This window comes from Geotrypetes seraphini, chromosome 2 (genome assembly GCF_902459505.1).
Source record: "Geotrypetes seraphini chromosome 2, aGeoSer1.1, whole genome shotgun sequence".
Classification (NCBI taxonomy): Eukaryota; Metazoa; Chordata; class Amphibia; order Gymnophiona; family Dermophiidae; genus Geotrypetes; species Geotrypetes seraphini.
The window spans coordinates 442,810,967-442,835,462 of record NC_047085.1 but is presented as its reverse complement, the minus strand read 5'-3'; the positions used below and the strand labels follow the sequence as shown (position 1 = coordinate 442,835,462).

At 45.2% G+C, this 24,496-nt stretch overlaps 1 protein-coding gene across 2 annotated transcripts in view; it reads left to right on the top strand.

Annotated features, from left to right (window-relative positions):
- ABI1 (abl interactor 1) overlaps positions 1–24,496 on the top strand; it is a 216,405-nt gene that overhangs the window by 60,474 nt on the left and 131,435 nt on the right. For both annotated transcript variants that reach the window (XM_033931414.1, XM_033931413.1), the window contains exon 2: positions 13,420–13,587. In XM_033931414.1, the coding sequence (XP_033787305.1) occupies positions 13,420–13,587 (168 nt within the window). The remainder of the gene's footprint in view (positions 1–13,419; positions 13,588–24,496) is intronic.

The following is a 24,496-nucleotide window of genomic DNA, read 5'->3' as shown; positions in this document are numbered from 1 at the left end:
GTCTTTTCGGCCACTACCTCGGCAGGCCGCCTGTCTGCGCTTGTGTCAGCTGGTGACTCAGCTGTTTTCGACCTCGGCCGAGCTGATGCTGTTGCTTTGGGGTCTTGGGTCTCCACGGTTCATGTCCCGATGTTCGCCTAGTTTCCTCTTCGTGTTCCCCACTGCACCCGAGCACCTCAGTGATGGCAGGATGGGGATCCCGCTTCCCAGCGCTTTTATGGTGCGCTGGTTTCGTTGGTGGGCCACCTCTTCGTATCCCTGCATCAGAGGGTCCTGCCGATGGACTCCTCAGCATCGGCTTAGGGGCGCAACACTACGGCCTTCGGACTTGGATTCCTTGGTTGGGTGCGGACCGTCGCAGCCGCATCAATCTGCTGAAGCTCCGAGCCAGTTACAATGCCGTGAAGGATTTTCGTTCTTGGTTGCTGGATTGCGGGGTTCTGGTGAGTCCCGTCATCCCGGGGGCGATGTATTCTGTGACCAAGCCAGGGTGTACAAGGTTCCCTGTTACTTTACAGGGGAGCCCTTCGTCTTTGGCAGGGGGCGTTACACCGCTACTTCTTTTTTTGGGCGGTGTAATTCCGGGGCGTGCAGCATTGTCTGGTGGACATGTTGCATCTCCCTTTTTAGCCGCATGAATGGTCGCGCCATTCTCAGACTCTGCGGCATGTGGTTGCTTGGTGGGGAACCCCACCGGTAGTTCTGTTCGCTTTGCCCCTCACTCACTGGTTGCCTTGATCTTGCTCGAGGATGTTCTCCCGGGTTCGCATCGAGGTGGATGCTTTCCTTCTTGATGGAGGGGCAGGTTCCTCTATGTGTTCCCTTCCTTTACTCTGATTCTCAGGTCTGTCCTCCTGTCGGTCTGCGCCACCATGATCTTGATGGCTCCTCTGTGGCCCTGGCAGCTGCGGTTCTCCCTGCTCTTCCAGCATGTCAGGGAGCCTCTGTTCCTACCTCTGCTCCCTTCTCTGCTGTCTCAAAGTTGAGGTTTCTATTGCATTCCAATCTGCAGTTTCTGCACTTATCAGCTTAGTTCCTCGTAACGTGCCTCCCTCCTTCTGTTTCAAGTCGGTGGGGGTGTTTTCGAGGCCTCTCGAAAGATCTCCGCTCGGCAATGCTATTCCCAGAAATGGTCCTGAATTGCTGCGTGGTGCGCTGAGCACTGCATGGATCCGCTTTCTGCCTCCTTGCCTTCAGTGCTGGTTTATCTGTTTTCATTTGTCTCGGTCGGGTCTCGAATCGACATCTATTCGAGCCCACCTCTGTGCTTTTGCTGCCTGTCATCGGCCGCTTGATGGGACTCCGTCCATCCGACGGTTTCCCGCTTTATGAAGGATCTCTTCAATGTACATCCTCCGCTCAACGCCCCTCCGGGGGTTTGGGATCTTTGGGTGGTCCTGACTCAATTGGTGATACCTCTATTGATTCCAGTGCTAGAGCTCTTTGAATTACTTCACCTGGCAGGTGGTATTCCTGGTTGCTCTCACGTCTGCTCGCGAGTCAGTGAGCTGCAAGCTCTGGTTGCGGACCCGTTTTTTCCTGTATTTTTTCATACACGGTGGTCCTGAGTACTCAACCCCAGTTCTTGCCCAGGTGGTTTCGGACTTTCCTCTCTCTCTTTCATTGTTATTCTGGTCTCTTTCCTGCAGCCCCACTCGCCTCCGGGCGAGGTGGCGCTTTACACACTTGACTGTAAGAGGGCGTTGGCTTTTTATCTTCAACGCACTCAGTCTTCTCAGACGGTTTCTCAATTGTTTTTTTGTCCCTCGACCCTAATCGGTTGGGACGCTCAGCTTCCAAGCGCAACTTGTCCCTGGTTGACTGCTTGTATTTCCTTTTGCTACGCTCAGGCTGGTCTCGCGTTGCATGATCGAGTAGCGGGACATTTGTCGGAGCGATGGCGGCTTCTGTAGCTTTCCTCAGGTCGACGTCTATCGAGGAGTTTTGCAGGGCTGCCCCTTGGTCTTCGGTTCATACTTTCACCTCCCACTACTGCCTGGATACTCTGTCCAGGAGCGATGGCCGGTTGGGCCAGTCGGTTTTGAGTTTTCTGTTTTCTTGAATTGCCAACTTCCCTCCGTCCCTTTTTTGGTTAGCTTGGAGGTCACCCACATGTGAGAATATGCTGCCTGCTTGTCCTGGGATAAAGCACAGTTACTTACCGTAACAGGTGTTATCCAGGGACAGCAGGCAGATATTCTCACAACCCGCCCGCCTCCCCGAGGTTGGCTTCTTTGCTAGCTATCTGAACTGAGGACCATGTGGAGGGTACGCGCCCTCTAGTGGATCAGGAAGGCACACACAGGCGTGGTGCAGCACTAGCAAACTTGAAATCTTCAATCAAGTTTGCTTGAAAAGCTGTCCGCGTCGGGGCTCCGTGGATGATGTCACCCACATGTGAGAATATCTGCCTGCTGTCCCTGGATAACACCTGTTACGGTAAGTAACTGTGCTTTCTTGGATTGATGCCTCGGTATATAAAAACAAGCTTTAGATTAGACTGCAACAGATTTTCATACAGGCAGTCTGCTCCACTCAATGAGGTCTTTTTTCCTTCATTTGATTGAATTGTCAACATAATATAAATTGGTCTGGTTCCACTCTATGGTGTATATTAATAGTACTGTATACGAGTTTCAAGTGGACTGTATTTTTCCCCATTGTTTGGATTTATATAGTTGCTATACATCAATAGATCACTAGGAATTGCAAAGTAGTCCTGGGGGAAGGGACATTTTTTTGTTCGAGGTGTTTTGTTTTTGTTTGTTTGTTTGTTTTTTGGGGGGGTTGTATTGCTGTAATGTAGTTATGATCTTGCATAATATATTTGAGTGGAGGTGTAGCCTAATGGTTAGTTCAGCAGACTAAGATCCTGGGGATCTGGGTTCAATTCCTACTCTGGCTGCCTGTGACCCTGAGCAAGTCACTTAACCCTTCAGTGCCCCAGGTACAAAGCTTAGATTGTGAGCCCACTAGGGACAGAGATAACATGTACAGCACTGTGTACGCCTAGTAGCACTATAAAAATGATTAGTAGTAGTTTATATGTTAGAGTGCACCAAATAGTTCTTGATACAAAATATTAACAGGAATTTGTTTATAAATTTGGGATGATAAACTCCTTAAAAATTAGCTTCTCTGTGAAGTTATGACATCAGCTGTCACTCTTAGCGTGACACAGGATCAGCCACAGTAAAAGCACTGTGGCTTTTACTTTTGGTTTTCTTTAGCTGCAGTCTGTGTATGGAGACTATTTGCTTGAAGATAAAATACAGTCTTTCTAGTGCAATAGACAAGTGGATAGTGTCCCCATTGGCGCGTGCCATCTGCAGAAGGAATCCAATTCGGATTTTTCCCTGTGCCTCTTCTGTACTTCACTGAGCTCCTTAGCTCCACCTACAGTTTTTTCCTTTTGCACGCTTGCCTGCAGGAGTGTGTTAATTCTGCTCTCCACATTTTATTATTTTATTCGATGTTAGTTCCTTTCGGGGGGTAGGGGGAATTTTTGTGCTCAGAGCTTTTCTTCAGCTTTGCCTTCATTGAGATCACACAGACTTCAGGTTGTAGCTGACAGGCCAATCCCAGTGGGTACCTGTTAGACAACCTGCTTAGTTTTCTTTAGAGTTCAGGACCATCCCTGAAGTTCTCTCACCTGCTGTTACGCAGGGTTTGAGTGCAGGCTGTTAGGATGCAGCTAGCACCCTGCGAGACACCGCCGAGCCTCCTAAGGGCACCTTTCACCTCCGCCTGTCCCAGTGTGTGTCCGTTGGTCTGCAGGGGTGGAGGTGTAGTCGGGCACAGGGTCTGACTGGCAGCCCGAAGATTAGCTTTGCAGTAGCATTCCAAGCATGAGGCAGTGATTCTTTGATCCAGCTACTTTAAGAGAACTGAGGCAGACTGCAGCACAAATCCACAAACATTTCACAATGAGTATAGGCTGTCACAGCCTGTGAGGTGAATCGGGGGGAAATCTGAAAAGTGGGTTTTTCAAGGTTTTTGCATGTCCCGCCTATATTCTCCCACCTGAAAAATACTAAAATTGCTGGTGGGTGGGGGGGTGTTTACATTTCTGAGTATGAAAAATATCGCAAATTTCATAGCAGTGGCCATCTTGAATTTTTAGCAATCTTTTTTCAAAAGCTCCCTGCTTCTCCAAAACTGCAGTTTTTGTCTCGGGTTTTGTTGGAATGGAGTCCTAAGGCTCTCCTAATGTGAATTCTTGCCAGGATTGTGCAAATTAGGCACTTGAGCATTCTTGTGCCACAATCTGCATGGCGCAGCCCAGGGGGTGGCAGCGCAAAGCTTAGCCTCTTCCCTTGTCAAGCGGATGACAAAATGTTCAGCTAGCCTGGTGGAGCAGCTTTTTTTATTTTGGGGGCTCAGCACAGCTGATAGTTCTGTGTGCACGGCTGTGGATCTCTCTGCAGACTTCAAAAGGCATGGTTAAGTCATCAGAGGGTGACTTTTTGCCCCAGGAACCAGAGACTTTTTCAGAGGAACCAGAGGCTTTCTCAGAGTTTCTGAAACAGTTGTAAAAAAAAAAAAAAAAGTTTTGAAGTAGGTATTCTTCCTCTGCACAGTCCCACTCCTCATCCACTGCGCGTCTCAGTGACGTTGCTTCTATGGGCATGTCCTTGTGTCAAGTCAGCTGCTTTTCCTGATCCTTATACTGCTGACCAGCTTGCTGGCCCTTGTTTCAAGGTGCAGCGATTACAAGAGCGGAGGGCCAGGGATTGTATGCTGGATCTTCGGATCCTTCAGGGGCTCTAGGACCTGGGAATGATCCCCCAAGTCTGCACTTCTTCAGTCTGTGGCTTTGCTGGTTCTTATTTCTGAGTCTTGCAGGAATTGCATTTGGTCACTCAGCTGACTCTATCCTCTTCTTCCTCCTGGCTTTGTGGGTGCATTTGCAGTCTTCCTCCTTTCCCTGGCACCCTGATATGAGCATTTTCCTATCAGCGCAATGTGACAATCTGGACTGTGCTCTTATGTTAGCGAGGACCTGTCTCGCTTGTACCCGTTGGCACTGGAGTGCCTGCAGGTTCTGGATCAGCCTAGAGTGGATTCTTTTTTTACACAGGTGCCTACTTGCACCTCTCTCATCAGAGAAAGTGATGTGGTGCTTCAAGATATGCAGGATCACCTTGGGGATGTAGTCCTCTGGAGGTTTTTTGATGCAGCTGCTTTGGGCTTTCAGGCTGCTTTGGAGGGGAGGCGACTTTTGTCACACACGCCTGTCTCTTGCTTGCGCACCCTGGAGAGTAAGGCTGTTTCTCCTCCTCACCTTTTGGATGGGTCAGTTTATGTGACTGATGCTTTGTAGGCCTTATGTAGGATTTGGCATTCTCCATTTCTGCCCGTGGTATGCTTTGAATTAGACAATGGACTGGCGATTCCCCTTCCCATTCTGCTTTGGTGAGACTTCTCTTTCAGGGCAGTTGTTGTTTGGCAAGGGCCTGGTTGACCTCATGGATTCTGTGGTGGTGAGTCACCCTAAGACCCTGCCTGATAGGGGTCCCATACCCTCTAGGAGTTCTGGTCACTCTAATTTTCATGACTCCAGGCATTACCTCTTGTATTCAGCGCCATGTGTCAGACCAGAGTTCCAGGCAGTGGTACTCCGGCTAAGGATGTGCCCAGCCATTTGGCTTCCATCATACGCTTCCTGTCAAGTAGGCGCAATGATGCCGGGCTGGGGGAGCCCTCTACAGTTAGGGGGCAGGCTGTCGACATTCCTGCTGGCTTGGGTTTGCATTTCATCCAACCAGTGGGATCTGGACTTTATTCGATCGGGCTCCAATAGGAATTTGTCTAACCTCTGACCGGTTGGTTCTTGGACTTTCTCTTGTAGGGCACCTGGACAAGGCGCTCCAAGTACAGGCCACAGTACAGCACATGCTGGATATTGAAGCTCTAGAGCAGGTGCCACCCGATATTTTGGGTTCCAGCAGATACTCCAAATACTTTATCATGCCAATGAATGGCTCAAACAATTGGAGACCTATTCTGGAGCTGCAACACATACATGAGGCTCTCGTGATTCCGCGCTTTCGTATGGAAACAGTGTGATCTGTCTTAGTAGCAGTGGCCCCAGAAGTGTTCCTTGCCTCTCTAGATTCATGAGGGCATACTTGCACATTCTGCTCTTTCTAGCCCACCGCAGATACTTGCGGTTTCACATTTTGCACAAGCATTACCAGTTTTTGGTTCTGCCCTTTGGACTAGCGACGCTCCTCGTTCCTTCACCGAGGTGACAGTGGTCATAGCGGCTTGCTTAAGCCTGTCTTAGATGACTGGATAATCAGAGCTCCCTCATTGGCCGAGGCTTTGTCAACAATTGTGGATCAGGTGATCCAGGTGCTGGAGAACCTTAGTTAGATTGTGAATTACAGAACGGGCAGTCTCTCACATACACAGTCTTGGAATATCTGGGTGTTCTCTTCGACGTGACTGTGGATCACATCTGTCTTCCAGGGGCATGCAGACAGCTTCTGCATTTCTGTATGTCTTCACTTCTCCAGCTCCTTCAGCATAGGACTATCTTCAGGTCCTGGGATCCATGGCTGCCCCATTGAATGTGGTTCCTTGGGTGAGAGCACACATGCACCCTTTCCAGTAAATCTTACTCTCTCGCTGGGCTATGATACACAGGGATGCGTTACAGACCTGTCTTCCCTGATCTCTGGAGGCTCAGGCCAGCATGATTGGTGGCTTCCTCTGCAATCACTATGCAAAGGCATATCACTCCTGGGTCGTGGTGCTGGGGAGCCCACTGCCCTCTGCATCCTTTTCAGTGGTATTGGGCACCTTTTCATGGGAACTGGTATGGTTGGAGCTCAGAGCCATTCGGCTGGCTCTAGTACACTTGCAGAAGATTTTGGAGAGCCAAGTGGTCAATCTTCTCTGCAACTCATCGGCAGTAGCCAATGTCAGTTGCCAGGGAAGTGGGAGGAGCAGGTCTCTGGCTCAGATGGCTCGTCTTCTCTTTCTGTAGGCAGGACGCCACCTCCAGGCGCTCTTGGCAGCGCAAGTAGTAGGAGGTAACATTGTTTGGGCCGACTTCCTCAGCAGACAGCCCTTGGATCAGGGTGACTGGGTTCTGACCTCAGGAGCGTTCTGAGCCATTGTGCGTTGCTGGGGTCGGCCCCGCTTCGATTTCATGGCCACGGCAAAGAACATGAAGGTAGATCAGTCAAAGATCCGAGCTCAGAATCAAGGGTTTCGATGTTCTGGTGTCGCTGTGGCCTCAGGGTATCCTCCTGTTTGTCTTTCCTTCCTGACCTATGGTAGTCCGAGTCTTCCGGTGGATTGCAGACCATCCAAGCCATGTCATTCTGGCTGCTCCAGTCTGGCCTCGCTGGCCATGGTACGCAGCTCTGTTGCATCTTCACCAGGGTCAAGGCTTACAGTTCAGCATCCACCCTGACCTACTTTGCAGGTTCCAGTCTATGTTGAGGAGTATACTGTACATATATGTTTCTCTTTTTGGTGGAAATAGTTTCTGAGCTCCCGTGAGGTTTTTGCCAGCTGTTTGCAGCTGATATTCTCATGTTACTCCTTTGACCATGATTGTTATGGGTGTTTGGTGCCCTTGGTGCTTGGGTGCTAACTATAGGTGGCGTTAAGGAGCTCAGTGAAGTACAGAAGAGGCACAAAGAAAAATCCAAACTGGATTACTTCTGCAGATGGCATGCAGCCATGGAGCACTACCCACTTTTCTAGATTGTCTCACCTATCTACTGGAAAAGAGCTTACCAGGGTAAGTACATAATTTCTTTTTCATTGTTTAAATTTTTATATTCTGACTTGGAAACTGTGGATTTAGCAGAAGCAAGTTCTGACAATCTGCCGTGGTCCTCACAGGTTCACATTTACACAACCAAAGTTGAGTTTTTGACTTTGATTGAAACCAGGTAGTAATTTTTTGTGGAGGTTTTGGCTGAAACTGGAATAAAGCTATTTTGGTTGGCCTCTACTGCAATTTTAAGAAGGAAGCTGGCAGAAGAGCAAGGAGGAAATAAATAAATATCATTCCTTACCTACAAAATCTATTTTTTTATTTTATTTATCCAAATTTTTTTTAGCCCGTCTTCACGAAGGAGCTCAGGACGGGTTACAAATTGGGTATTTTCCCTATCTAGCCCAGCAGGCTGACAGTATATCTAGTGTACCTGGGGCAGTGGAGGATTAAGTGATTTGCCCAGGGTCACAAGGAGTAGCACAGGGTGCTGAGGCTGTAGCTCTAACCACTACGCCACACACTCCTTTTCAGTTGAGAGGCCATAGTGCAGGAGATGTGGATGGGAAGAAAATGACTGCCATAGACAAAAAAGGAGGAGGAGTAGCTGCTATCATAAAAGCTGACTTCTGCCCAAAAATATCTAAACGCACTAGGCACTTTACCATCGGCCCTTACTCTCGCCCTGTTTTACAGAGCACCTCTCTCCCCTTTGTCCACACTTGAAGATCTATTAGCCTTCCTAAACAAGCTCACCATCTCCCACAAACAGATCATCATTCTAGGTGACTTCAACTTTACAGATTATCCAAACATGTCCGGATCCACTGTAGATTTCATTGAGACACTAACTGACCTCGGTCTCCATTAAATAATCTTCTCTCCCACACATTCTGCTGGCCACATACTCAATCTTGTTTTCATGCAAAAAAAACAAACCTCCTTCATGAGATCACCCCACAATACACCACTAGCCAAATGCCCTGTCCTGATCACTATCTAATCACATTCAGTTACATCATCAAGGCAAAACAACCCATAAAAACATTGGAACCCCAACTCGAGAAGATCTACAAAATGATACAGTAGACCTAGAAACCCTTGCCTCTGGCATAGCTAAACTAACAGAAACAACAAAACCAAATTCTAACACTATTGATGATGATGATGCTACAAACTGGCAAACAGCAATCAAATCCCTCTATGAAAGCTTAGCCACAGTCGGAGAGATTACATACCACTCCCACAACCTTCCCTCCCCCTGGTTTACTGACCACTTAAGAACCACAAAAAAGGAGCTAAGAAGAGCCAAATTAAGTGATGCAAAACAAAGCACCCAAATGATAAGACTAAATGGAGAGAACTTCATGAAACTTACAAATGAGTCATCCTCGAAGCAAAACGGGCATACTATTCTCAACAACTACTAAAATTTCCCAACAGATCAAGAAGCCTATACACACTGATAGAGAGGTTTTTCACATCATCCCAAGGAAACAATTAACTATTTAACACTAACCTCGACAGTGAGACACTCTCCTTCTTTGCAGACAAAATCAATAAAATTTACTCTAACTTTGACTCCACCGCACTACAGATGTCACAACCTTACAATCTCCACCTCAACAAACTACCTACAGCATCAACAGAGGCTCTAACCTGCTTTGATACCATCTTCCACAAAGATCTCATTGAAATAGTAGGCACAATCTAGCCCTCCAGTTCCATACTGGACTCTTGCCCATGAAACCTCTTAATGTCAGTCAGACTCCTTTGTAAACTCAATTCTTCTACTCATCAACACGTCACTACAAACAGGACTAGTGCCTTAAAAACTTGGAAATCGGCAATCATTAGATCCTGAAAAAAATCATACTTCGACCCAAACACACCCTGCAACTTCAGGCCAATCTCTAACCTACCTTTCATATCTAAGGTACTGGAAAAAAGCAGCACTAACCCAGCTGCAAGTGTTTATTGACAAACATTCCAGTCAGGATTCAGGAAATACCACAGTTCTGAAACTGTCCTCTTAGATGACTGCTGGCAACTATTGGACAAATGAAGCGATGCCCTGCTCATCGACCATTCCCTCCTCCCTACATGTCTCACAGAAACAGGCATCCGACGATACAGCACTGGACCTTCTCTCCGATGTCAGAATTGACATTGGGTCAAGACTTGTCGGTCCCAGTTGCATGCCGCTGGCCCTTCTCTTTCTTTCCTGTGGCGACGAGCAGGTAAGAGAACGGCGAGCAGCAGCGGTGGGGGAGGGGGGGGGCGACGAGCAGCAATAGGATGCCGGGGGGACGGGGCGGAGGTGTATTCGTTCCATAAGACACCCCCCTTTTCCACCCCCTTTTTAGGGGCGGAAAAAAGTGCATCCTATGGAGCAAAAAATACGGTACTTGGTACCAAACTATTCAAAGCAAATTAAATACTGAGTACCATAAGGGGCTTTATTATCCCCTCTACTCTTCAATCTCTACCAGTCCTAGACATAGCCCCCAAATACCAAATAAAAATCCACTCCTTCGCTGATGATAACCAATTTCCGTATTTTCACATAGATAACGCGCACCCGTGTAAAACGCGCACACGGGTATAGCGCGCGAAAAACACAACTTTATGTACAGAAATTTTTATATACCGCGCACACACGTATACCGCGCATGATGCCCAACTCTCCTTTCACCCGCCCCGACTCTCCTCTGGCCACCCCGACTCTCCTTTCGCCCGCCCCGACTCTCCTCTCCCCCTTGAAGTCCTGTCCCCACCCTGAAAACCTGATGCCCCCCCCGACGTTCGATTCACCACCCCCCCTCGCAGGACCGCTCGCACCCCCACCCCGAAGGACCGCCGACTCCCCGACAATATCGGGCCAGAAGGGAGCCCAAACCCTCCTGGCCACGGCGACCCCCTACCCCCACCCCGCACTACATTACGGGCAGGAGGGATCCCAGGCCCTCCTGCCCTCGACGCAAACCCCCCTCCCTCCAACGACCGCCCCCCCCCAAGAACCTCCGACTGCCCCCCCAGCCGACCCGCGACCCCCCTGGCCGACCCCCACGACACCCCCACCCCCCTTCCCCGTACCTTTGGTAGTTGGCCGGACAGATGGGAGCCAAACCCGCCTGTCCGGCAGGCAGCCAACGACGGAATGAGGCCGGATTGGCCCATCCGTCCCAAAGCTCCGCCTACTGGTGGGGCCTAAGGCGCGTGGGCCAATCAGAATAGGCCCTGGAGCCTTAGGTCCCACCTGGGGGCGCGGCCTGAGGCACATGGGCCCAACCCGACCATCGAGACTACGATAGGAACTCCCCACAGCCATTTTGTACAAGTGATCTGCATGGGGCAGGAGCGTAGGAAGATCGCTCCTGCTCCGAAAGCCCACTAGACCACCAGGTAAGGTCCGGGATGCAGCATTTCTTTTCCCCAAAAAAATCGCAAATAACTGAATCCGTGGACACTGAAACCGCGGATTCAGAGGGAGAAATGTACTTCACTGAACAGGACTTCACCCTACTACTACATACCTTCATCCTCTCGTGCCTGAAATACTATAACGCCTTATTCAACAGTCTAACAGCAAAGAACATCCAACAACTATAGTATGTTCAAAATGCAGCAGTTACCTCTTGTATTCAGCATTACCTCTTGTAATGAGCCTACGACCCTGTCTCCCCAGCACTGACTGCATCTCACTGGTTTTGCCCATAACCAAACGCTGCATCTTCAAAGGCCTAGTGCTAGCATCCAAATCTCTCCACAACATGGTACCCAGATAATTCTCACACAAACTTCCTCTCTACACTCTCAGGCGATTGCTTCACTCCCCAAATAAAATACGCCTACATATACCTCTTGGACACACCCTCCAGCTCCAAACAGCCTGGAAGTGATCCTACTCCCACTTCCTTCCAAACCTATGGAACAATCTACCTCCATTCAGATCTACCTCCAATCAGATCCCTTGAGGGTCTTCTGAATTTCAGGAAAGCCATAAAAACCTATTTCATTACCTAAACTCTCCTCTCAACCTCATGCCACTCTACTCCTTCTCCCACACCTGTCTCTACTGATTCCCCCCCCCCCCCAGTAATTGACAAAGTACCTGTAACCTGAAAATGTAAGATCATTTTCTAGACTCAAGAATCTCTGATAGAACTTATATTGTAATTTTGTATAGCTATACACCATGTAAGATAAGATTGTAACTCTGAAATTTTGTATAGTCATATCGCTATGTAAGATAAGATGCCTCTCCGTGCATAGTTCTAAGAGTAATTTTATGTGATGGTGCACTGTAATGCTTTGACCATTGCACTGTAACCCATTCCGAGCTCTTTAAGGAGGACGGGATATAAAACTAAATAAATAATTGCCCCCAACTTGCTTCCATACTCCCTGTACAGGCAGCCAGATTCTGGTGGCATATTTTCTTTCATGGCATACTAGCTGGGAACTTCTGTGGTAATCATTAATAGGACAATGTAACCTGAGCAGCCTTAGCACAACACTAATTTCGTTATTTACATACATTTCTGATTTGCACTTATCTAAGAATTGATCAATGTGGATTCTAAAATGGTAGACCAAAAACATAATTTCAGCACAAGCAACATTAATGTGCACTTGATTAATGGCTGTTATGTTCACAGTACTTTCAAACCTCTTATCTACTTTTACATAGTAACATAGTAACATAGTAGATGACGGCAGATAAAGACCCGAATGGTCCATCCAGTCTGCCCAACCTGATTCAATTTAAATTTTTTTTTTTTTTTTTTCTTCTTAGCTATTTCTGGGCGAGAATCCAAAGCTTTACCCGGTACACTGTGCTTGGGTTCCAACTGCCGAAATCTCTGTTAAGACTTACTCCAGCCCATCTACACCCTCCCAGCCATTGAAGCCCTCCCCTGCCCATCCTCCTCCAAACGGCCATACATAGACGCAGACCGTACAAGTCTGCCCAGTAACTGGCCTAGTTCAATCTTTAATATTATTTTCTGATTCTAAATCTTCAGTGTTTTAAATTTTGTAGATGTGTATTGAATATTTACCATGGGGTCTTGTTTCCTTGTTTATATATAGCTCTTTCCCTCCACTTATTTTTTTATTTACCATGGGGTCTTGTTTCCTTGTTTATGCACATTAACCAGAGATAATATAAAATGTATATACAATCAGTCTGTATAATGTGTTTAAAAACAGATGAAAGTGTTCTGTATTGTGTTGAATCAGTATGTTGAAACCAGTCTTGTGTTTCCCTTGCTACACAGTCCCTAAGGGAAACTTCATATGCTTCCTGCACTAGAGAGAAACAGTCTTTGCACTATTATGATATTATCTACTGTGTTGCTAGATTGCCATTTACTGAATGTTATTGTACCCCGAGGCAGGCTCCTGAAACACGGACCTTGTCGGGTCTGCAAGATAGACTGCTTTCAACATACTGATTCAACACAATATAGAACATTTCATCTGTTTTTAACACATTATACAGATTGATTGTATTCAATAAATTTGATGTTATCTCTAGTTGATGAGAATATATGTTTTTTTTTTTACATTCTTATAAGTTACTGTGCTGTAACTTTCTGAAATTTTTTGCCAAGTTTGTTAATTTAACATTGAATGCCAATAATTTCTGAAACATCCCTTTAAAAATGTCATTGCAGGCTCCTGATAAAAGAAAAGCATTAGAGGAAACAAAAGCATACACAACTCAGTCTTTAGCCAGCGTTGCTTATCAGATCAATGCCTTGGCCAACAATGTGCTTCAGCTTCTGGATATTCAGGCATCCCAGCTGCGGAGAATGGAATCTTCCATCAACCACATCTCCCAGGTAGGGTTAAATGAACTGTCTTAAGGAATGATGTAACTTTCTCGTCTTGGATATCTCTTGAGTTGGGAGGCTCAATGTCTCACTCTTCTTTTCCTACAGCAAGAGCTACTGATGGCATAGCCTCTTCCGCCTCTTACTCTTCTATAGTGTTTTAGATTCAGACTCTGGTTGCAGGTCTGAAGTAGAGATTGACACGGGGACAAATTTTTCCCTGTCCCCATGGTAACTCATTCTCCTGTCCGTCTCTGCGAGTTCTTTTTCTGTCCCTGCCCCATTCCTATAAGCTCTATCCTCATCTACACAAGCCTCAAACACTTTAAAATCATAAGTGTCTGAGGCTTGTACGGTTAAGGCAGAGCTTACAGGAATGGGACAGGGACAACAACAAAACTTGCGGATACAGGGAAAAATTTGTCCCCATCTCATTCTCTAATCTGAAGTGATCATCCTACCTATCCCCACATGCTTGTTTCCGGTATGTCTGGGGATTTAAAAAAGGGAAGTGATAAATCCAATAAAGAATAAATGAACAAAAAAATTGTGATGCATTTCAAGTGCATTGTTTAATTTGAGTTTCCTACTTCCATTTGAAGGTGTTTCTAACAGCAGTCCAGTGCACACACTTCTCTTTTGAACTTAGTATCTCAGGCCAAGAACTGTATTATCTCATATAATTGAATTCTTAAGTTGGCCTTTGATCTCTGAGTAACCAGGACAATCTACTAGTCTCATTGGCACTTCTACTTCGATGTTCATGACTGAATTCTATACACAGAGTCCAACTTACAAGGGGTTACAGGTACCAACAGGAAAGCCTCCCAGTTTTTAAACATTGCTTCCTTCATGAGCTTGTGAAAGGGAAGCTTAAGACACTCTGGTGGAACTTGGTCAAAATCAAGAGCATCCAAGAGCTCTCCCCTAGGTTTGGTCTCTGACTCCTTCTTGATGGAGAGAGCCTGCCCCAATTGTCTGATGAATCTTGAGAATGATAAACTCTCAGGAGGCAATGTCCTGCAGGGTAGTGGAGACTGATCTGAGGAGATGCCATATGATTCATCTACTGATAAGAGTCAGATACTCTGAAGAGGAATGTAAAGAAAGATCAGTCATAGTCCCAATGCTATCATGCACCCCTGCCAGGCATCGGTGACTATGACTGATCTTTCTTTACATAGAAGGAAAATACATAAGGGAGGTGGGAAAAGGATTGCTGGCAAAGATTTATATCAAAATGGAAACTGCAAAATTAACAATTTTAGAGATTGCTAACTTGCTTACTTTCCATGATTTCTAAAAGGTTTAATGCATAAAGAATGGTAGTCTGCACTGGTTGGGAATAGTAGCAAACATGGCTTCTGCAGTTATTTGTTTCTCCTTTGCTGTGCTCAGATTGCAAAAATTATTTTGTCTGTTAACTTCCTGATAACCTGCGTAGCTGCTCAAACTTTGTAAACATTCCCTTAAATAGCTGCATCAGAACAAGCTCATTCACCACGCCACTTATAGCAGATACCTACAAAAGGCAAAAAAAAGTGTAATGCTCTCCAGTGTTATATATAGTAAGGTAAAGATTTACCTGTCTATTAGTTGTGCCCTCCCTTTTCATTCAGACTGCTCACAAGGAATATAATCAACAGTATACAGTTAAGTAAATCAATTCAATAGAGTACATATGAAATACAGTAGTAATCTATACATGGCAAATAAAATCAGGGCTAATACATTTTTTATTTGAGTTAAAATTACAGTAGAATCTCAGTTAACTGGCTCTCAGTTAAACGGCACTCTAATCCAACTGGCAAAAAATTGCCAGGGGGGGAAAAAAGATCCCCCGAAGCAGCAGTGGTCCTGAGTCACAAACCTTCCTCCCTCAAGCTCCAAAGAACTACAAGCTGTGGCAGTCCTGAGCTGTGAACCCCACCTCCTTTCCTCAAGCACCCAAGCCCCAAAGCAGCTGAAATGCATACCTCCCTCCCTCCCACCCTAAAGCATCAGTGTGGCAGTGGTCCTGAGCTGCAAATCCCCCTCCCTCCCTCAAGCCCCAAATTAGCAGAAGCAGGTAGCGGTCCTGAGCCGTGAACCCCCTGGCTCCCTCCCTCCGAGGCAGCACTCAAAATAGGCTGCTTGTGGTCAGCCCCGGCAGGGCCTTTCCTTTGATATGTCATTCCAATGAGTCAGAGGAAAGGCGCTGCCGGGGCTGGCCACAAGCAGCCTGTTTTGAGCGCTGCCTCCTGCTGCCTGGGAGGGAAGGAGCCAGGGGGTTCACGGCTCAGGATTGCTGCCTGCTTCTGCTTCAGGGCTTGAGGGAGGTTGCCTTTGTGGCTCAGGACTGCTGCCGTGCTGGTGCTTTGGGGTGGGTGGGTGGGAGGAGAATTGAGATGCGTGTTAAAGTTTCTGACACACTCTCAATCAACCAGAAAAAACACAGTTATCCAGAATCCACCAATTCCCATGGGTGCCAGATAATTGAGATTCTACTGTAATATTGTATTGGGTTCCATAGAAAACTAAAGCATCCAACAGAAAGCCACACACATAGATGTCTAAAATCCATTGGTTTCTTTTATACTTTTTTTTCTAAAACATGATCATATAATCCCTAATATCTCTATTCATGCAGATATTTTACAGTTTGGGAGTGATGGTTCTATTAGTAGACAAGTAAAGATCTCTGCTATTACTTTGAAAACTAGTAGGAAACACTTCTATGTTGCTATTGCTGTGTTTAGTTACTAGTTCCTGAAAAAAATACAGCATTCATAACAGCAGGGTAACGCCCTTAACTTTTGAGTTGAATGGAAAGGCAGCTTTTAACAGTTCTGATACATGAGCTGTTTGTTAAGGGCTTTGAACAATGTCAGCATTGTAAATTATATTAGGAGGCTCCAGTGAGAATTTGTCTTTCACTTGGCTGTTTGTAACCAATTGCTGGAAGTAGCTAAAAATTCTGAGGAACTGCAATGACGGGATGGGTTTTTTTAATTTCTGTTTTTTTAGTGACAATATTGTGCTATAAGATTAAATTGATTATGCTAAAAGACTATACTCAGTCATAGTTTTCATGAAACCAATCTGTCTAAGCCGCTTGAATACTTGATGTTTTGTCCAAGTTTCCAAGTTTATTCATATTTTGATATACCGACTAGAGCAGTGGTTCCCAACCCTGTCCTGGAGGACCACCAGGCCAATCGGGTTTTCAAGCTAGCCCTAATGAATATACATGAGAGAGATGTGCATATAATGGAAGTGACAGGCATGCAAATCTGCTCCATGCATATTCATTGGGGCTATCCTGAAATCCCACCAGAACAGGGTTGGGAACCACTGGACTAGAGAACGACACAGGGACAAATTTTTCCCTGTCCCTGCGGGAACTCATTTTCCCATCCTGTCCCTGCAAGTTCTTTTCCTGTCTATGCCCCATTCCTACAATCTCTGTCCTCATCTGCACAAGCCTCAAACAGGTTAAAATCATAAGTGTTTGAGGCTTGTGCGGTTAAGGCAGAGCTTACAGGAATGGGATGTGGACAGGACAGGGAAATTGAGTTCCTACGGGGACGGGGACAAATTTGTCCCCCTGTCATTCTCTAATACCGACCATCAACATGTATCTTGTCGGTTTACAATGCTAAAATAATATTTTTAAAAAAGGGATGGTGCAAACAAGGTTAAGACTATTACATTTGACATAAATGATACAGAAGGAGATAGGGAAGGGAAGAAGAGTAATTACATCATAAAATAAAAATAAGTTTTCCAGCCAGATGTATGATCATATAATACTTAGATCTCCAGTTTTATTCAGATAAATTTGGAGTTACTTTGGATATTATTGCATAAAATATATATTTAGGGCTCCTTTTACAAAGCCGTGCTAGGGCCTTAATGCGCGGAATAGCGCGCGCAACTTGCTGACGTTACTGGAAATTGTGTCAGAGGGGAACTGGAAAGAGCACAGGAAGTATCAAAAAAAATGTCACCGAGTGGTTTGAAAAGCCAAAAGAGAGTATGAAGAGAGGCTAGCCAGGGAAGCACGAAATTTCAAACCATTCTTTAGATATGTTAAAGTGAAGCAACCGGCTAGGGAGAAGGTAGGACCGCTGGACGATGGAGACAGGAAGGGAGTGGTGAAGGAGGAGAAAGAAGTGACAGAAAGACTTAACGTGTTCTTTTCATCTGTATTTACAAACAAAGACACATCTAACATACTGGAACCTGAGCAATTCTTCAATGGAAATCAAGCAGAAAAATTAATATCCATGGAAGTGAGCCTTGAAGATGTACGCAGGCAGATAGAAAAACTAAAAACTGACAAATCCCTGGGTCCGGATGGAATCCATCCAAGGGTTCTAAAGGAATTAAAGGAGGAGATAGCGGAACTACTGCAGCAAATTTGCAATCTATCCCTGAAAACAGGCATTATCCCAGAGGACTGGAAGATAGCCAACATTACGCCCATCTTTAAAAAGAGATCAAGAGGTGACCAGGGAAACTACAAACCGGTGAATCTGACCTCGGTCCCGGGGAAAATGGCAGAAGCACTGATAAAAGAAAACATCGATGAACATTTTGAAAGAAACGAACTTCTGATAACCAGCCAACATGGTTTCTGCAAGGGGAGATCGTGCCTAATGAACTTATTGCACTTCTTCGAAGGAATTAACAAACGGATGGACAAAGGAGACCCCATAGACATCATATATCTAGATTTCCAAAAAGCTTTTGACAAGGTACCCCATGAACGCCTACTCCGGAAACTGAAGAACTATGGGGTGGAAGGAGATGTACATAGATGGATCAGAAACTGGTTGGCGGGTAGGAGTGAAGAGCCGCTATTCCGACTGGAGGAGGGTCACGAGTGGGGTCCCGCAGGGCTCGGTTCTCGGGCCGCTGCTATTTAATATATTCATAAATGATGTGTGACTATTTAATATATTCATAAATGACGAAGTGTGAGATAATAAAATTTGCGGACGACACCAAACTATTTAGTGGAGCTCGGACTAAAGAGGACTGCAAAGAATTGCAAAGGGACTTGAACAAACTAGGGGAATGGGCGACGAGATGGCAGATGAAGTTCAACGTTGAAAAATGTAAAGTATTACATGTGGGAAACAAAAACCCGAGGTACAGCTATACGATGGGAGGGATGTTATTAAATGAGAGTATCCAAGAAAGGGACTTGGGGGTAATGGTGGACATGACAATGAAGCCGATGGCACAGTGCGCATTGGCCGCTAAGAAGGCAAACAGAATGCTAGGCATAATCAAGAAGGGTATTACAACCAGAACAAAAGAAGCTATCCTGCCATTGTATTGGGCAATGGTGCGTCCGCATCTGGAGTACTGCATCCAATATTGGTCGCCGTACCTTAAGAAGGACATGGCGTTACTCGAGAGGGTTCAGAGGAGAGCGACTCGTCTGATAAAGGGGATGGAAAACCTTTCATACGCTGAAAGATTGGAGAAACTGGGTCTCTCTTCCCTGGAGAAGAGGAGACTTGGAATGGATATGATAGAGACTTACAAGATCATGAAGGGCGTAGAGAGTAGAGATTCTTCAAACTTTCGAATAATAAAAAAACAAGAGGGCAATAAGAAAAGTTGAAAGGGGACAGATTCAAAACGAATGCTAGGAAGTTCTTCTTTACCCAACGTGTGGTGGACACCTGGAATGCGCTTCCAGAGAGCATAATAGGGCAGAGTACGGTACTGGGGTTCAAGAAAGGATTGGACAATTTCCTGCTGGAAAAGGGGATAGAGGAGTATAGAAAGAGGATTACTGCACAGGTCCTGGACCTGTTGGGCCGCTGCGTGAGCGGACTGCTGGGCATGATGGACCTCAGGTCTGACCCAGCAGTGGCATTGCTTATGTTCTTATATGTGATGACTGAGAAGTTTGAGCTCTGCCTTGTCCTTCCCAGTGTCCCACTTAAGAATTGAGAACCACTGCCCATAGCCCATTACACTCTTCTTCAATCATATTTTCTCCCCTGTAACTTTTCAGTTCACTGGGTGCAAAGAAGCAGGCATAGAGAGCTTTTTTACTTGAAAATAAAAGCTAATTATGTCACAATTTTTTCTACTTTGCTGTAATGATGGCAGATCTTAATTTTGGGTGAAAAGATGTGACACCATTAGCATTTTCTCTGTAGTGCTAAAAATGAAAGGAATGCAAGCTGTAGGAACAGCTGCCACTGTGGGCGTAGTCTGAAAATACGTGGTCTTCTAAATATAAACTGTTAAATTGCTATTTATACTCAGGCCTGTTTATGTAGAAATACTGATATAGACACAGTCTTCTGGAGGGAGAAACAGAATGTGTAAAACAGGGCAAAATTCAGCAAACTTCAAAGGGGGCTTTTCCTCCCTTTCCCACATCCTTTTTCTACTTAGCAAATTATGATGGGGACTGTCACTGGTCCTGTCAGTGAGTTGAAGTGTCCCATGTGACCCTTCTCTTAAAGACCCTTATTATGCCTGTGTTTGTACATTCCCTGTGAGGTAAAGGCCCAGATAAAGAGCAAAGAGGAAGATGTCTTACAGTGGGTGTTTTGTTTTTAATTTCCAAACCTGTTTCAGGTCAAGAAAGTATAATAGTTTGTTAATTTGTCAGACAAACTTTCAAAGCCCTGCTGTCACACACTTGGTTCTCACAATGTAAACTCTATAAAATGTGAGCTTGGTGGTCTTTCTGCTTTTATATTACTACCTGTCTCTGTCCTATGATGTGGCACAACTTGATTGCTCCTTTCCTAGATTCCATGGGCTAATTGGTCTTTATAGAAGAGTTCCACTGATAGCTCTCTCTTTTTCTCACTTTATATATACAGTGGTGCCTCGCATAACGGACGCCTCGTACAGCGAACGCTGCGCATAACGAACTTTTTGTCTTGCTCCCTATAACGAACTTCGTTTCACACAACGAAGTCGCCCGAGGGGCCCGGGGGGGGGCGGAACTACTCTCGCCGCTTCCTAATGTGAGCCGGGAACAGCAGCACCCTCACCTTACCTCGGATGCCGAGTTTTCTGGCTTTCTTTTTCGGCCAGCCACACACTTTCAAAGAGCAGCACATGCGCGCATGCTCTGTTGTTCAATCTTCTCCTCTGACGCAACCGGAAACCGGAAGTTGCAGGAGAGGAGAACATTGATCAACTCCAGCAGCTGCGCGTGCACAGCTTTTTGAGATCGTGCGGCTGGGTGAGGGAGAAGGCTGGCAGGCTCTGCATGTGAGGTGAGGTGGAGGGAGGGAAATGTAGGGCTGCAGAACGAATTATTTTGTTTTACAGGTATTCTTATGGGACAACAGGGCTGCAGAACGAATTATTTTGTTTTACAGGTATTCTTATGGGAAAACGCGTTTCACACAACGAACGTTTCACATAACAAACTTGCTCCTGGAACGGATTAAGTTCGTTGTGTGAGGCACCACTGTATATAGATATATAGATAGATAGATAGATATGCACCTTAGAACTCCCAGTCTTTTCGTCATAAGGTTTTTCGTGGAGCTTTATCTGTCTTGTTCTCTGGTGCCTGACTTTGACTAGTCTATCGCTAATGAACCTAAGTTGCCTGCCTTGATCTCTTCCTTTGCTTGGACTCGGTCTCTGCATGTTGTCTTGGATTTGTTCTTTGCCTGGTACCTCTCCTACCACCTTCTCTGCCTTACATCCTGTCTCTGCCCTCCCCCCAAAAAAACTTCCTTAGGTCCCCTGTTCTTCAAGTCCTGACAGCATCCAGTTGCCAAAGGAACCAAACTGAAGTGAAGGGGAGCTGTTACAGCTGAAGATGTAGTGTTCCCCTTGAGTGGACCTGATTATGACATCTGTGTAAGGATGGGGGCTAGTGGTAGAAGTAGGGAAGACTTATGGCCATTGCTTAAGGGTAGCACCTAGTGGCCCGTCAGTGCCCATAATTGCAAGGTTTCCAGAAAGAATCTTTATGCATGGCCCCAACCCTAGGTCATGAATGGAATGACCAGATTAGGTGTAATGGAGAAAGGATGACACAAAATAAAGGGAAAATCCAAATTTGTGTGGTTGGGCATGAAAACTTGTGGCACCAGATCCCAGCCCATATCATTTGAGCTAAAAATACAAACGAACAAGAGGAAAGTTAGGTCAATCCTGCCTCTACCAGGAAGAGTAGCCTAGTGGTTTGAGCACTGAGCTGACAACCAGGGAAGCCCAGTTCAAATCCTACTGTTGTGATCTTGGGCAAGTCATTGGGAAGCCATTGCTTGCCCTGGATCAGTAGCATGGAATGTTGCTACTCTTTGGGTTTTTGCTAGGTACTACTGACCTGGATTGGCCACCTTGAGAACGGGCTAGATGGACCATTAGTCTGACCTAGTAAGACTATTCTTATGTTCTTAAGCCACTTTAACTTTGCATCAGGTATAAACAGGTTCTGAGCCCTCTGGGGACAGGGAAATATCTAGTATACCTGAATGTAACTTACAGAGAGCGCAGTCTGAACAAATACCCCTCTTTGCCAAGTTCTATAGTCAGTTTGAAAAAAGATAGCTCACTCCATTCTATTTGTGTACATTCATCAACTCTTGCTGTTTGTCTTTAATTTTCTTTCTGCTGCCACTTTTAAAAATTGTAAAAATGCTCTTAACTTTGATTATTTGCTCTCTTTGACACTTAGAGCAGGGTTTTTTTTAAAAAAAAAATGGGTATACTAAGTACTTGTTAGTGACAACAGAAGACTCCCAAAGTTACATGGTGAAAAGCTATTCTTTCAGTATGGACTTAAATCTTATATAGAAAGGATCTACATGCAAAGACTCAGGAAGTTGATTCCATAATGTTAGACCCAGACAACGAAAATCATAATTCATAGTTAGTTCCTCCTTTTAAAATAATTAGGTTTAAAAATCAAAAAGACTAGAATTAACAGAACCATATATGCCTTCTAAACCCTCAAGAAAGCATGAGCTTAATGTTTGTGCCTATTAACTACAAATGCTGACTGCACTTGAGTTTTTAAAATTTTACTAGGATGCATTTGTGTACCAAGTACATTGAACGCATTTAGGAACAACCCACTTTATGTCCTCCTGTAATCAATTTGAGGTCTATTATGGCCATCCATTTTGTCTCAGGGAAGTTAAAATTGATTGATTTAAAGCCTGGTCCTCTGAAGTAAACAAAAAAAAAAAAATCAACTACAATGTTAGAACAAAGAATATACCTCCCTTTTACAAAGCCATTATAGCATTTTTTTAGCGCAGGCCAGCACGCTGAATGCTCTGCACTGCTCCCAATGCTCATAGGAACTCTGAGTGTTCGGAGCAGTGCATAGCATTCAGTGCGCTGGCCTGGTTAAAAACTGCTATCGAGGTTTTATAAAAGGGGGGATAGTGTGCAGAAAAACCCCACTTTCATAATAGACCAATTTCATTCAATCCAGATTGGATAAAAATTGATTTAAAAAAAATTAAAATATCAGATTTTTTATTTAAATTGGATTTTTTTTTATAAAATATTTTTAGGTTTTTATTTTTAAGGAAAATCTAAGGAAAAATTATGTTCTTACCTGTTAATTTTTTTTCCCTTAAACGCAGCAGATGAATCCAGAGACCAATGGGTTAGCTCACATCTACCAGCAGGCGGAGATAGAGAAACTGATTAACAGGTGGTCCTATTGGCTGGCACTCCTCCTGTTTATTCAGTATAGCTCCTTGCCCAAGCATCCGTAATCATCAATGGGCATAGCATGTAAAAAACTTCTTTCCCATAACAAATCTCAAAATGCAATAATACAGAAAACAACCATCAATAACAACAAACTGCGAAAATTGCCAAAGAAAAATCCGAGAGACAATATCCAGAAAGGGTGGGGCTCTGGATTCATCTGCTGCGTCTAAGGGAAAGAAAATTAACAGGTAAGAACATAATTTTTCCTTCCCTAGCAACAGCAGCAGATGAATCCAGAGACCAATGGGATGTAGCAAAGCAATCCTCAATCTGGGTGGGAAGCAAACGCCGCCTCCGCAATAACCGAAGCACTAAACGCATCCACCGCATGCGCCCCCACAGCCAACTGGAAAAGCTGAGAAAGCACTCTCGAAAGATCAAGCATCCGCGAGACAAAACCCCTCCAAGGAATTAACCTCTGGACCGAGTCCAAGAAGTAGCCATCGCTCTGGTGTAATGGCCATGAAGTCCTTACGCCAACCACTTCCCTGCCATCAAGCAAGCGTAAATAATGTCCACCTGGACCCATCGAGCGATGGAGGCTTTGGACGCCGCCATATGTTTGAGGCGTCCCTTGAAGAATACAAAAAAAGGCGATCTAAACAACAAAAACGTCGATAGAAACCTAGCTCGGGAGAACGCTACGCACTGTCAAAAAATGCAGTGAATAAAAGCACAGCTCCCATTTCGCCTCCCAGGAAGAAGGAAGGAAAAGTGAGTGTCACAAAAGAAAGTATTAGCTTTAGTCCAATACCAGTGTGTTAATTATTAATTCTAACACCAACCCTCTTCAATGATAACAAGATTTAACAAAACTAGGTTGGTATGTTCAAAAGGTGAATGGTTTTTTTTGAAATACCTCAGCCCCACCACTCCACCGCTATGTTTACTTCAAAACAGCGGGAGATTTACGTGGTAACTCATCATAGGTATTGGTTTTCTAAATGCTGTGGCAATTTTACGATATTATTATCATTTTTGTAAACTAAAGTAATATAGTATATGTACTTAGCTTTTACACACAGCTGGACCTGGGAGTCTGACCCGACATGTTTCGCACAAACAGTGCTGTTTCAAGGGTCTCCCTATGTGAAAGCAAAAAGAACAATCCTTAGGGAACCGGCAGTAAAGTCTTTCCCTACATACCTCCCCCCCATATGAATTGATTAAAGATCATTTAATCAAACGCTTACCGAGGCCG